This window comes from Physcomitrium patens, chromosome 1 (assembly GCF_059467195.1).
Source record: "Physcomitrium patens ecotype Gransden chromosome 1, ASM5946719v1, whole genome shotgun sequence".
NCBI lineage: Eukaryota > Viridiplantae > Streptophyta > Bryopsida > Funariales > Funariaceae > Physcomitrium > Physcomitrium patens.
This window is the reverse complement of record NC_143410.1, coordinates 23,840,077-23,853,510: the sequence shown is the minus strand read 5'-3', so window position 1 is coordinate 23,853,510 and position 13,434 is coordinate 23,840,077. Positions and strand designations below refer to the sequence as shown.

Below are 13,434 nucleotides of genomic sequence, written 5' to 3'. Positions count from 1 at the left end.
GTAATCTGCTTTTGACTCTGTAGTCAGTCACTTAGCCTCATACTAGGAAATGGTTAAGTAACCACGAGTCGGCAGTTATCCATAGGCCATGTGTTAATCCTCTTGTAATAACCCTGGGACGATCAGAGCGCTTGCGTGTGTGTGATAGGACGATTTGTTGCGCTGCAAGTGGTGACTGGAGCTTACATTAACAATTGAACAATTTCTACAGTGAAGGATATGTGTGGCGGAATGCTTCGTCGGCACTTTCAGAAGAATATCATGCTGATCTTCCTACCTTTACGATGTTGTTTGGGATCGAGGAGAATGAAAGTTTCATGTCTCCCTACTCAGAGTTTGATTACTAGTTGGCACTGGCTAAACGCTAACGTGGATCATATCGTATTCACTGAAACCCTAGTGGCTACTTCTTCAACGCCTGGTGTCGTCTACCGACAAATTTCGAATGACTATTTCAAATGTGTCGAAGTGCAGAGGCAATACTTCGTGGAGCACTGTGGACTGGAAAGCAGCTCTGAAAACATCCCGATGGATTGAAAGTTGCTCTCCTCGAATCCGTGCGGCTTTTGGCGTCGTTCGAGTAGTCTGATGTGGCCCCTCTTGCACCATCCAACGACATCACTATTATCGTTGTGGAACTAATCAAGTATTAAACCAACGAACTACAGTTCAGGGTTTAAGTACTTGTGCCTTGCCAAGCTTAAACTGGAACAGTTTTGGGGAGGGTTAAAGCAGCGATACTACCGTAAAATTGAAAATGCATTAGATTCTCCTGACACGACCGTGCGGTGGAATTAGCTCGGCCATTTTGTTGTAGTGTAGCGGGTCGTGTCGGTAGGGACTGCGATGGCGATGAGGTGCGAAGATTGACTGTTTCACTGGATGTGATCTCTGAAGTTCTTCCCCTTCTGCGAAAAACTTCCAGCAAAGTGGAGGATTTCGTTGTTAGTGGTTGCGGTTGCGTCGTCGGGGCTTGGGAGAAGTGCACAGCCACCTACGAGGGGCGCTGCACAGGCCTGAGAAGTCTGGTTTTGGGGCTGCGCAGACATGGCGGAGAAGTTGAATCGTGTGCCGTCGAAGAATATCCTGTAAGTGATATAGATGCAATGGGTCTTCTGCTAGTAGTTTTTTCGTTAGGTTTTGTGGTTTGCGGAGATGTAGATGATCGGGGGTTTTCGAATCTTTAAATTGAATTGTAGATTGCTCGATGTCTACGAGAATTTTAGGAATGGACAATCCTATGCACTTCAAAACTTCGTGTGGCAAATCCGTGCTTGCGAGCTTGAATTACATCGGTGAAGTGTGGCTGTTAGAGTCTTTACCCGAGGCAGTGTAGCGGATGTTTGAGCTTTCATAATAATGGTGACAGATGTAGAAGGGGGGACGAAATGTTAGAAGTTGATTCTCCCAAAAGCCTCAAACTTAGAAATAAGACACGTAATGTTGTAACTGTAGCTTTGTAGATTCGATTACATGGTTTGGAGGAAATGGCCTTCATGATAAGCGTCTATCTTTTGGTAGTTTGTTCTGTTTGCAAGTATTGTTCAACTGAGTCACGTTTTGCCATCAACCACCTTATCATTTGTTATTTTAGATGCTACTCTTCAAGATTCTGCTCACTCTTGCCCTGTAGGACAATGTCAACGATGTTAACTGGTGATTCGTTTGTCTTTTCTCACTCTCAAGCTTGTATACTTCCTTCCTCAGTTTCGTATCCTCGTCTAAGCGAACGAATTGTGCTTAGTCTGTACGGGTCTATGCACGGATATAGTAGTGCTTCATTTAACCTAATTAGCTGTATTTCCCTTGGTCTATTTACGTACATCCAAGACTGTGACTGGTACCTAACTGTGGGTTTTGGATTTTGAGCTCAAATTAATGGCTTTACAAAGTGGATTGAACAATGTTGATAAATGATGTTCTCATGCCATTTTTGCAGAAACAAACGAATAAGAATGATTGTGCGGTCAGTACATATCAAAGAGCGGGTATGTTTCTACATTTGCTGTTTGGCCATTGAGTGTAAGACTTTCCTAGATTAATGTAAAAGCACTCAGAATGTTTATACTTATCGAGAGTCGGTTTTAATGCGGTTTCACTACAGCCTTTTTTTAACTTCCTGTTTACAATACAGTTTGTTGTCCTGGAGGAATCAAAAGTTTACAAGTGTCCAGGAGTTTTTTACGATACAAGATGTCTTTACACTGCTTCTGTTACATTATTATACTCACGTTTGCATGTAGAACTTGCACTAGTTGTTATGAAACCTGCGGAAGGAGCTGGCATAATGTGACTGTAGTGAATGGGGTATACACGTATGTGCAGTGGAGGTTAATATTTTAAAAGAACTTGTTGATTTTTGTGACAATGAATTGTTTCGATTTGTAGAGGACCAAGTTAGTTAGGTGTACTTACGACAAAATGTGGCCTGAAAAACAGTTGTTGTATTTTCTTCGTCATTATCATCCGCTGTCAGACTCGTTAGATTCAGAACCAAGAGTTTCTGCTGGCACTTGGGTTGCCAAAATTCCTCTCCCCGAGAGCGACGTCAGTGAGCAAGCATTGGAGGTGTGTATTTAATTCTTGAATGGATGCTCTAGCACTAACATGTCCGCGGGTATCATTAGACAGTTTTGAATGTCAAAGCAATCATAATTTGCAGAGAAGAACAGTTTCATACCTCTTCATTCCCATTTAGCTGATCAGGTCATAGCTAAAAGTCTCCAGCGAGGGTATTGGATACTTTTGGGGGATGTTTATTGGTTTTTTTAGCAACTACATTGGACCAAAAATGTTTCTTTTTTCTGGAAATACAGGAAAATGAAGACATCGTTCATGAGCAAGGACTGGATACCGAGCTACTGGAGCAGCTTGTCCTGAAACTCACAAAGCTTGAAGAGAAGATTTTTGTCCTGGTCAAATATTTGAAACATTTGGATTGTGGGATTTGCAAATCTCATCCCATGGCAAAACTCGAGGTAACTGATAGTGGGGAGTTATTGTGTAAGGCTTGCATCATGCATCGATTTACAGGTGGGAGTACATCTTATCCTGTTACACAGAATACGGACACCGAACACGTCGTAGTGCGTGTTGATTTCAATGGGATGGCACCCAGGTACCCCGCTTATCCTTTCACCCTCATAAAATGTATGGACGAACTCAAACAAAAATGTCAATGGAGATTGTTACTAGGTTTCAGACTAAGCATGTGGAGTGGGACGTTGCCGTGTTTTGTTTGCGCGAACTACAAATACAATTAAATACATGTTTGATCGAAATTTGCAAAACAAAATTTTGATGAACTCTTCGTTGTGTAGTCCTGTAGATGCGGGGCCATCTGACGAAGTAGAATCAAGTGTTGGAGAATCAAGTAGTATCTCGGATGAATTGATTGATCAACCTTTGAGTGTAGCAGTAAAAGATAGGGTTAAACTCCTTTCGCTACAGGCCCCTAAAGTATTGAGAGGATTACGTGATCTCGTCGGGATCACAAACGTTCCGGGTGGTAAGTATGAAGTGTTCAAAGCAGGAGCTATACCTAAAGCTGTAGAGTTAACAGGGACGATGGAGTGCACTAATCGAGCGGTAAGTACCACTGGCATTTTATTTATTTATTTATTCATTCCGGTTTAACTAGTATTTGAAACGCATTCTGTTGATTTTTGTTGGGCAATGGCATTGTACGATACTCGGGTTTATTCTCGTGCAGTTGGAGTTGTTGAAGGCGGTTACAAGCTTTACGAATGGTGATGCGGACGTACCTGAAAGAGATAAAACAGAGATCTTTGAAGCAGTCGCTGATCATTTGGACGTCCTCATGAAGATAATGGAACAGAAAAAGGATCCCGCAGCTCTTCATGCTGCGGAGACTGTTGTTAATATGTTGACAAACAACGAGGTATTGTAGACCCTCTAGTGTTATGATGCTATGGTGATTTACAAATTCTGCACTTATAAATACCTGCCTGCTTCTTCAATTGATTCTTTACTGACACGTTAGTATGCACGTGTGAGTACTAAGTTTTGTCCCTGACGTGTTGCGCAAGTCATTTAGGGAAGGCATTTTTGGATGTCAAAATTTACAATTGTTATGAAAAATGTTTCAGATATGGCACACAGTACGGACCAGGTATCATATTGTTAAGGCACTAGTTGAGTTGTCGGATCGAGCAGACAGTGTGCGTCTCCAAGGGTTAGCACGCCTAACAAAAGTAGATTCAACGAGCCACGAATACTCCAAAATTGAAAACATTGCAATATCTTTGGTGACGTTGTTGCAAGAAGGTAAGCATTTCCAAACTCATAATCCTCTATGTCGCTTTGATTCTCTGCACAGAAGAATCTTGCTCGCACATGCTACAGCAAGGTAATGGAACTTTAGTTGAGTGCCTGGTTCGTTGGACCAATAAGAAGTGGATACTGGTGGAATTGTTGGGTACTTAGCATAGTATTTTGTTGAAAGGCTAATTTTTGTTCTATGCTACCAGTGCAAGAATCTCACGTGCTGTTCTGGCATGAGATGCAAGTCATGTTCAATTCGTTTCGAAGTGCTGACCATCAATTCGTTGTCTTGAAGGGCTCGAGAGGTCGGACTTAGAAAACTTGGTGAATGATTCGCTTGAAAAGTTGAAGGTCCTGGTGATTGACCAGGTCATACCTATTGATTCGGTGTACCCCATAGTTCGAAAGAAAATGTTGGACCTGATGACGACTAATAAATTTGAGTCCATTTCCAGTATACTTGGAAGGACGGCATTTATAAGGATCATGACGAAACATTGTACGTTGTACAAAGAGGACATCACAGAAAGTTTACTCTTGGGCATCATGAGAATGATGGAGAGGACAGTATCTGAGATGTCGAAACTTAAGGCGAAGGAAATTGTGACAGTGAGGGATCTGGAAAAGCTCCTTAATCTTTTTGTAGAGTTGCTGTGTATCTTTGCAACTCATCAGAAAAAATTGGTTGAAACCGTGTTTACTCAAAACGTCAGAGTGAAAGGAAAGCTCAGGAATATGGCAGTCGACCAAAATTTGAAAATTTCGGTGGAATCCAGGGTTGAGATCTTACTACTTTTCGGCCAAATTGATATTCCAAGTAGTCAAGATATACTGGCTGAAGGTATCACATTATTGGGCAAGATGGCAACCTCCCCAGTGAATAAAGAGAAGGTTGCGGCGGGGTTACGAAAGATCGTAGTTACGCGAAAGGGCTTAACTGAGATCCAATTGAAAGGAGTTGTTGAAGCGCTTTTGGTTCGTTCATCTTCGCATTACTTGCTCAAACTGAAGAAATACATTTTGTTCACTCATTTCAAGTCACAGCCATGTTTTTGGATTTTCTTTTTTTCTTCTTTTCTTTTAAAATTCCTGATTGCTTTTTATGATTAACAATTGCTCAACATTTTCGTACCACTTTTATTTCCATTTCCAACCTTAGCTATTCAGGTATGTGTTTGCTCAGAAAGTGTTTTGGTAGTGACCTAGGAGCAATTAAGTGGGCATCAAACATTGACTTCTTCCTTCCAAACGTTATTACTGTATTATTCGATGGTTAACAATGTTTAATCCCTCTCCCTTAGAGTCAACTTGTTCGTTTGGTTCCTACTTGTTCATCGCAATGGTGATCTAATTGGTTTTAGTCTATTACTGTAGGGGTTGTTGAAGGATACAAACGAGAATTGTCAACAGGATGCCCTGATTGCCTTGCAAGCGTTACCTCCAGGTGTTGCAATCCCGAATAAGATGCTGCTGCCTGAAATTTGCTTCAAGTTTCTTGATCAAAGTTGGAGAAAAGAAACCAGAAATGCAGCCATTGGTCTCCTCTTCTTGGCAGTAAAAGAGGGTGTAGTTAGGGCGGACACGTTTGTGCAGACAGAGGGAGCGATGGAGGCTTCACTGAGTTGGTTAAGACAAAACATGGAAAAACCTGGTAGTCAAGAGGATGTAGCAAAGGCTGCTTTTGCAATCCTCAAGATGGCAGCAGACGAATATGAGGAATTTGTCCGCCTTCGTATTGAAGTGGCTGATTTGAAGATCCTCATCGGATGGGTTCAGCAGCGAGGTACGGAAGATTTGAAAGAGTTGCTGACTAATGCCTTGGTTCTTATCCTCGAAAGTGGGACAGCTAATAAGGTACACTTTGCCTTTGTGAAAGTCACGTTAATTTCTATATTACATAAAGTGAGAACAGTAATTTGCAAGCATTGTGATATCAGAGGAAGGAGCCTTTTCTTTGATTATTTTGAGGGTCCGAAGACCTTAAGTTATTATATATACACATGGTATTATTGAAATTCAATCAATTCATAGTCGCTCATGACATCATTGAACAGAACTCCTTCCTTCTTCTTCTTCTTCTTCTTTTTGTTTTTTTGTTTTTTTGTTTTTTTTCCTGAAATGTAGAATTTGCTTCAATAATATTAGAAATCACAACTGCAGTTCTTAAAATCATATTTCGAAAGTACATCCATTCTTCAGGTTTTCCTTGGAGAACGATGTCCATTCTATAACAATCTGCAAATGAAAACGTTATAATTGTTGCTTTTGATGATTGCAGGAAAGTTTAACGAAGATTGGTGCTCATAACTTTCTTTTGGATGCACTACGCAATGAAAAATTGAAGTTGACAGCAGTAAAAGGTTTTGAGCATCTTGTTACCAATGAAAATTCTCGAAAGGATGTATTGACCTCTGGTTTTGTGGAAAAAGCAGTGGAGAGCATCAATTCGAAATTTGCTCCCTCCGGAATTGCTCGTATTTTGAAACAGATTTGCTCTTCGGGGGGATTAGAGTGGATTTGTCAATGCCCGAATATCGTCTCGAAATTGTTGATTCTCCTGGAACATTGTCCCGAACCTGATGGGAAAGGATCGACTGCGACTACCATTGCAGAAGTGTATGTCCGGCTCAGGAATGATGAACGTACGTCAATTAAACGTAACGAAATGATACTCGTATGTTGTCATTTGCTCCAATACCTTGGACAGGATGACCAATCCCAAGTCGGCGTGGTTCTTGAAACCCTTGAAGTTCTTGCAACCGAGGATGAAGTGAAGGAAATGATACTTAAAAAAAATGTCTTCAAGTGTTTCCACAAGTATCTTACACAAGCCAGTGCAATACGGGTGAGAAGTTGTCTCTGCATACTAGACGCTTCTTTAGAGGTTCTTTGGGAGGGATGGTTCAAAATATAACAAGAGGATTATTTACCTGTCGCGTAAAGCCCATCGTCCATCAATCCATTTAGGATGTGCTTATTTCTCTGTTGCAATGTTTGGCTGCCTGGAGTGTTTGTCTTATTACAGTACCATGCTGTCTGCTGGTTGAAACGTTTCTTTAGTGAATCACTTGCTTTGTGTGCAAACATGAGCTGCATTTCAGCGCAGCTCACGTGTGTAGGTCCTGTCTTTTTTGCATTATCAATCATAGGATCTCATATGGAGTGTCCAACTCTTAGTGTTGATTTGAGAAGCGTGTTCAGTTCGTCACACCTAAACTAGTCATTGAAAGGGTAATTGACTAATATGTTGTAGAAAGCACAATAAAGAAGAGCAATAATGGTGGCAAATTCCATATTGCACTAGGAGTCCTTAGTAAAACACTAATTGGTTCAAGGTCGACCGAAGAAGTGGATGCATGCGAGATACAAAGAGTCGATACTTCAAGGATATTCATAGTAATGAGCAAAGTTTTTAATGCATGTTGATCGCCAAACGTGCAGGATCTGGTGATAAAAATTCTGGTGAAAATGAGCAGCGTTTTTGAAGACGGTAAAAGTTCCGACTATTCGATAAGGATGGGTTATGCTTTTGCTTCCACAAGAATTGCCGAGCAGCTTTGTGGTTTGGTAAAAACGGAGCTAGAATCTCGCGGTGATGATTGGTCAGAATTTGAAAGTATGAAGAATTTGCTCATTCTCATAAGAAATTTGAGCTGTCATGGTAATACCCAAACCTCCAAACCCTTTAAGTAAAACTTGAGGTAGTTTAGTTTGAGCATTGCACTTGGAATCATCTTTTTGAAGTATCAGACTCCTAGGATTTAGGAAGGCGGTTTTGTTCTTCTTGGTGCGTTTACTAATTTATTGCTCTTGCGTTTAGGGCCTATAAGGCAGGATCAGCTCTGTAAGAGCGGGGCTGTGGATATATTGTTATCCATTGTACAGAATCACCAGAGATTCTCGTCTATTGTGACGGCGCTTTCTGTACAAGCACTTGACACATGTATCGAGACAGTAGATCTGAAGAAGGATTTTCTTAAAAGCGATGGAATCGGATGTTTATGTGGGGTGTTGAAAACCTCCTTCACTGGAAATGTTTCTGATGCCCTGATTATTTCAAAGTCAATATTGGTCAGTTATCTTTATACCATGCTCTTTTCTTTTAATCCCCCTTATTATTTATTTAGTTATTTATTTGTATAACATTGTACACCGTCAAGTCCTCCCCTTAAACATGCAAAAGAATGAAATTTTGATCCTATCAATTGGCTTAGAATGGCTGAGATCAGTCACCTGCTCATCATTTTGTATATATTAGTTTTGCCTCTTGCTGTGAGCACTGGATCATGTTCTAAATCTTGAGGTTCCAATTTAAAAAAGAAAAGTTAAAAAATTAAGAACTCTAGTATGTGAAGAATTTTTTTTATGATAAAGTTGGCTTTTCATCGATAACGTATTGACACGTTTTTAAAGGCTTTGTTTGTGGGTAGTGAAACATCAGTGGTCAGAGCTGATCCTACAAGTAAACGTGCGTGCAAAAAGATTCTTAGCTGCGACATCCTTCCTGAATTACACCAGATAATTCATGAAAATTCCAGCGACGACCTAGCCCTAGCAAAATTTCATGTTGGAGTTCTCTTTTATTGTTTGGTTTTAAATTCGCCACTTTCAAGGAATTTTCCAAGCAATGACAGTATCGTAGCGCTAATTCACTTGAGGGCAGTGGGGGGCTGCGAAAAGGTGAGTTCTACATGATTGTGTCCAGGTTTCACATCAGTAATTTTTCTATTTCAAGAGCTGCAAATTCCTTCATGAAAGCTGTTTCGTGTGTAAAAACGACTCGTACCGTTGCACTTCTGTATTTTGGTGCTCCACAGCTACAAGCTTATTATTGATGCATTTTTTGCTTCAACAGATGGCAAATCAGGTCTTAGAACATTTGAGGGGTAGCGGCAAAGAGTGTAGAAAGCGCATCGATCAGTTAATTAAAGTCAACAAGTTGCTGTATGAGTGAAGCTCGCATTCGAACTGCACAAGGAATTGAAGTGCATTTCAAGACTATGTAAGAATATTCAGGGTGTTTTGTCAATACTCTGCAGGTTGTGGTTCTAATGCTCACATAAGTTTTTGCAAAGGAAAACGTTCAGGGTGGTGTTGCTGCTCACAGGGTAGGTGATTTCTACCAACAATATTCAGGCACTTTTTAGATTTAGTCTCGTGTGTGCATCCACTTGTTGGATCTATCATAGGTCAGCAAATGTGGGGCACAAAGGTAGAGGTAGTTAAGATGACACCTTTCATGAATGATGTACTTCAGAAATGATGATACTGTAGAAGAAGGTTTCCACAAAGCATGTGGATAGCGGATCAGATTTTTATTTTATCATTGTACGGTGCAAGAATCATGGGAAGATGTGCCGCCACATTATAGCGTAGTTTGTAAACCCTTAGATTGGTGTTGTAGGTGATGTATATGATAGTGTTGGTTGTCTTGGATTTATAGCAACAACTAGGTAACTTGAGCAGTGCTAGGAATGTGCATTTGCGAATTTCAATTGACAAAAATGCGTTGTCATCTTTACAGTGCATATTGCTTCCATTGATGTGATCTCGCGAGTGACACGACCACTTCAATGCCCTAACAGAAAATTCTTTCATGAACCCAACGTCCAAGTAATGTGCACTACATCGTGTTGTTTTATCTTGAGGTATTAGTTCAGAAGTAAAATATTGAATGGCTTATCTATTGGTGTGATACGATTTTTGATTATTGATGACACTACCTCAAGTTACTTTTAACTATCAAATTGCAACTTCTCTAACGTTTCATGTGTTTTTAACTTGCTGTTTGTATATCTATATATTATTAATTATTAAATTTAAAAATTACATATTTACACATACATACATGCACACAAAAATCAAGTAAGAATTTACAGAAATAGGAACCATGGAAGGTGATTTGATGGTTGTCTCAATACAATGAGTGTCATGGTTGGCCACTAACATTGTCAAAGAATTTTTTCGAAAATGTCCATCTTCTCTTTGGGTTTTCTAATATAGGACTTATCAACATGGGAGAATTGATTCTATTGATGCCTTTTAAAAGTAATCTTTTTCGATGGTAACCCTCAAGGCGTGTTGACAAAATCCAATCCTATGTAACACACAACTGCCCATGTTTACAAACCTTGGATTTGATGTCATATTTGGGATCTTGTGGATTCTCAAACAATTCACACAATGCTGTATCCACTCAACCAAATCCCACGCTAACAAACGATGACAAGGATTCAAGGTTTTTAGTTGAGTTTATTACTAGTTTACACACACAAAGGTCCTCAAATCCATTTGATTCCAGAATTTAACATACTAATAAATGAAGAATCCGTTACACGGAATGTACCCAGCAATTATCTGATAACTTGATTTTTGAGAAACCAAACATTACATAAAAATTCAAAATAACTCAAAAACTCAAATAACATATATATACACACACATGTATACACACAATCATATATGAATGAATGTGTGTGTGTGTGTGTGTGTGTGTTATATTATCCTACATTATCATTAATATAGTCATTTAATTTGATGTAATTAGATGACAACGAAGACGTCGTCGTCGTCGTCAGGTTCTGGTCTCTCTTATGCTTTCGGTTGCTGGCTCCAAGCGAGTCTAGTCTCCACCCACAGAAAGTGACATCGACCAGCGACCGGGCAAGCACTATGATGCTTTGGGTTTTGTTTCGAGTGAAGGAGATGAGACTTCGTGCCTCGAGGAGAAATTGGGTACAAGAGAGAGAGAGAGTGAAAGAATGAGAGGAGCTAAGGGCCCTGATGAGAGCAAGAGTGAGGTTCTTGGAGTGCCCCACATGAGCACGACTTCAAGAAATCTTGCGAGAGTTCGAATCATCAGATTCAGTGGGAGATAGAGAAGCATCACCAGAATGTTCCACATTCCGGTGCTGGGTACACTGTTGGGTGCCACGCTTCCCTTCACGCTTTGATGAGAAGAGTGTACAGAATAGTAGAAAATGTGGGGGCAGAACAAAATTTAGGTCGGGGTGAGTGTAGTGTTTTTCAAATGATCACGGTAGAAACATGTTGAGTTTAAGTCAGTCGCATCCCCAAGGGTGTTAGGGAAATGTCATGATCAAAGTTCGATGTCGGCTCCAACTCATGATCGTGAGCAAAGAAGCGCCTCCCCATGGTTCATAAACGAGGAGCTCCTCCAGAGGTTCATTACGGGCAAGCGCACTTGGATCCCGCAGATTAAGAAGGAAATCTGTGCTGGGTGCAAAGGAATCAAACCGAGAGAAGAAGCTATCAACCTACAGAATCGCAGCCAAGTTAATTCATCGTTGAAATAAAACTGCAGGTTAGAATCTGTAGATCTCCAAAGAAAGCCTCGGTTCAGTACAGGTCTCAACTGTGGGAAGGGGGAGACCGTATCTGAAGATGCCCTAAAGGAAACACGCAGAGCAGTATCCATGACAACGCCGTATCGTGATGATACGAAGGGCGCGTGGTTTCGGAAGTCGGGTCAAGAGCGGGATAATGGACACCGACAGTGCTGTTCTCAGCATTGGGTTTCTGTGCTGAACACAAACGAAAAAATCTACCATGGTCATGGACGTGCCGCTAATTCGAGGAAGAGTGGAGGAATTTCTTTGGCAAGGGCAAAGTCTTCTCCCACAGCTAATTCGAAATTCGTTGCTATGGCCGCGCAGAAACTTCAGGTTTGTTGGTAGATCGACCACTTCATATCACGTTACAATGTCATGAAAAACTATATTATCACAGAAATATACTTGTATGCTCATAAATTACAGCTGTTGCACTGGTTTTTATGCAGGTTCAAGATAAAAGATTTCTACCGCTGGTCGTGAGGGATTTGGACCTTTCTTATTCTTCATTATCAAATCTTGGGGCAATTGTTCATGATATCAGTAGACTGCCGAGGGCAAATTCGTCAAAACCAAGCGATGACGGTTTCGATGTTAACCATGTACCAAGTTCTGCAAGTGCGTTCATGAGCTTTCAGAAGTCGTCGACTGATATTGATCAAGGAGTCAAACTTCAAAGCCCCACGCTGAATTCCACAGCTTGGCTTGTAGCAAGAATGGAAGCGCTAAAGAAAGAAACATTCACGGTGTCAAAAGCCCTGCAGGTAAAGATCTCAAAAGTGTTGGTACCTATTTATCTCAAGTAACTTGACTTTCAAAAGGATTTTGCATGTGCCAGGCAGAATTCTTGCGATCATGTCTGGTATCGAGTTTACTCTAAATTTCGTACTTGTAAGATCATTGTTGTGGTATCATTTATCAACTATGCAGATCGCAAAAGAGCATGGTATTGCACTTGGTAAAAAAGACGTAGCCACACTGAAGAAGTTTTTTCAGTCAGATCAAAGACCTAGCATGCAGTGTGATACGCCTGATCACTCTCAACTCCGGATAAGTAAATCCTCTGAAAAGTAATTCATCTTAATATTACTCACATCAGCCTTCCCAGGCCTTCATTTGCTGCCAGGTGAAACTTCATACGGTGCAAAGCCTTTTCTGTAGAAGATTTGCTAATGTGTATTGACCTTTACACACATTTATTTTATACTCCAGCTAATTCTTGATATGCTTCCGAGAATTGTGAAGTCTGTGTTTGTAACTCGATTCAAGTAAGCCATTGGTAGAGATCTCGAAACCTAAAGAATCATAATATCTTTCATCCCAAATTGGTACCCACATACTTCCACTTCTAAGAGAAAGCACCCGAGGCAAAATTGTAGGCAACACAGATTTTTTTGAACACTAAGTGAACCAGACAAGGAGTTGGCCAACTGATTGGAGTTCTTCAGAGATCAATGGAGTCTTCCTAGTTGGCAACTCTTTTGGTTTTTATTTTTGTAACTTGGTGCTCTTATTTTGGAACATAAGGCTGTGTGTCTCTTTGAGTCACAAAATGGTTTTAGTACAAGATTGAGAATTTTGGTTCAAGGCTATAGATTAGAGAGGTCTTTTGCAACTTTGGACTTACTTGCATCAATTGTGCTTAGTTTATTGTTTCCAATTCATGCTTTTGCAAATCATATAAGGTGTTTTTGTTTAATTGATAATGTTGGTAAATAACTTATAGTGTATTGTTCTAATTTGTTTTTTTTTTATATTCAATGATATAAGTCAAATAAAAAAAGATTTATTTTTTTAG

General features: G+C 40.3%; 2 protein-coding genes across 4 annotated transcripts; both read left to right on the top strand.

The window, feature by feature from the left end:
- Positions 1-206: 206 nt before the first annotated feature.
- On the top strand, positions 207-9,810 carry LOC112283717 (uncharacterized). 3 transcript variants are annotated; one of them, XM_024522762.3, is made up of 14 exons: positions 207-1,088; positions 1,940-1,988; positions 2,440-2,568; positions 2,817-3,118; positions 3,321-3,588; positions 3,713-3,901; positions 4,110-4,287; positions 4,580-5,259; positions 5,659-6,138; positions 6,563-7,129; positions 7,726-7,945; positions 8,105-8,355; positions 8,698-8,964; positions 9,140-9,810. In XM_024522762.3, the coding sequence occupies exons 1-14, from the start codon at positions 1,048-1,050 to the stop codon at positions 9,236-9,238; spliced, it is 3,720 nt and encodes a 1,239-aa protein (XP_024378530.1). In that variant the 5' UTR covers positions 207-1,047; the 3' UTR covers positions 9,239-9,810. The 3 variants fall into 3 exon arrangements, 1 of the variants encoding a protein (XP_024378530.1); XR_016505389.1 differs by having other exon boundaries at positions 271-1,088; positions 8,715-8,964; XR_016505388.1 differs by having other exon boundaries at positions 448-1,088; positions 8,726-8,964.
- A 1,762-nt stretch (positions 9,811-11,572) lies between these two features.
- On the top strand, positions 11,573-12,859 carry LOC112281555 (uncharacterized). The gene is made up of 3 exons (XM_024518211.3): positions 11,573-11,969; positions 12,086-12,400; positions 12,567-12,859. Exons 1-3 carry the CDS (start codon positions 11,721-11,723, stop codon positions 12,708-12,710), a joined length of 708 nt encoding a protein of 235 aa, XP_024373979.1. The 5' UTR covers positions 11,573-11,720; the 3' UTR covers positions 12,711-12,859.
- Positions 12,860-13,434: the final 575 nt, after the last annotated feature.

What these genes read in the sequence shown, in the direction of transcription:
- LOC112283717 (XM_024522762.3), top strand. Translation starts at nt 1,048, where the DNA reads ATGGCGGAGAAGTTGAATCGTGTGCCGTCGAAGAATATCCT. An exon ending in GGTGACGTTGTTGCAAGAAG is followed by an intron (nt 4,288 to 4,579) that starts GTAAGCATTTCC and finishes GTTGTCTTGAAG; the next exon opens with GGCTCGAGAGGTCGGACTTA. An exon ending in TTATTTCAAAGTCAATATTG is followed by an intron (nt 8,356 to 8,697) that starts GTCAGTTATCTT and finishes ACGTTTTTAAAG; the next exon opens with GCTTTGTTTGTGGGTAGTGA.
- LOC112281555 (XM_024518211.3), top strand. Translation starts at nt 11,721, where the DNA reads ATGACAACGCCGTATCGTGATGATACGAAGGGCGCGTGGTTTCGGAAG. An exon ending in TGGCCGCGCAGAAACTTCAG is followed by an intron (nt 11,970 to 12,085) that starts GTTTGTTGGTAG and finishes GTTTTTATGCAG; the next exon opens with GTTCAAGATAAAAGATTTCT. An exon ending in CGGTGTCAAAAGCCCTGCAG is followed by an intron (nt 12,401 to 12,566) that starts GTAAAGATCTCA and finishes TCAACTATGCAG; the next exon opens with ATCGCAAAAGAGCATGGTAT.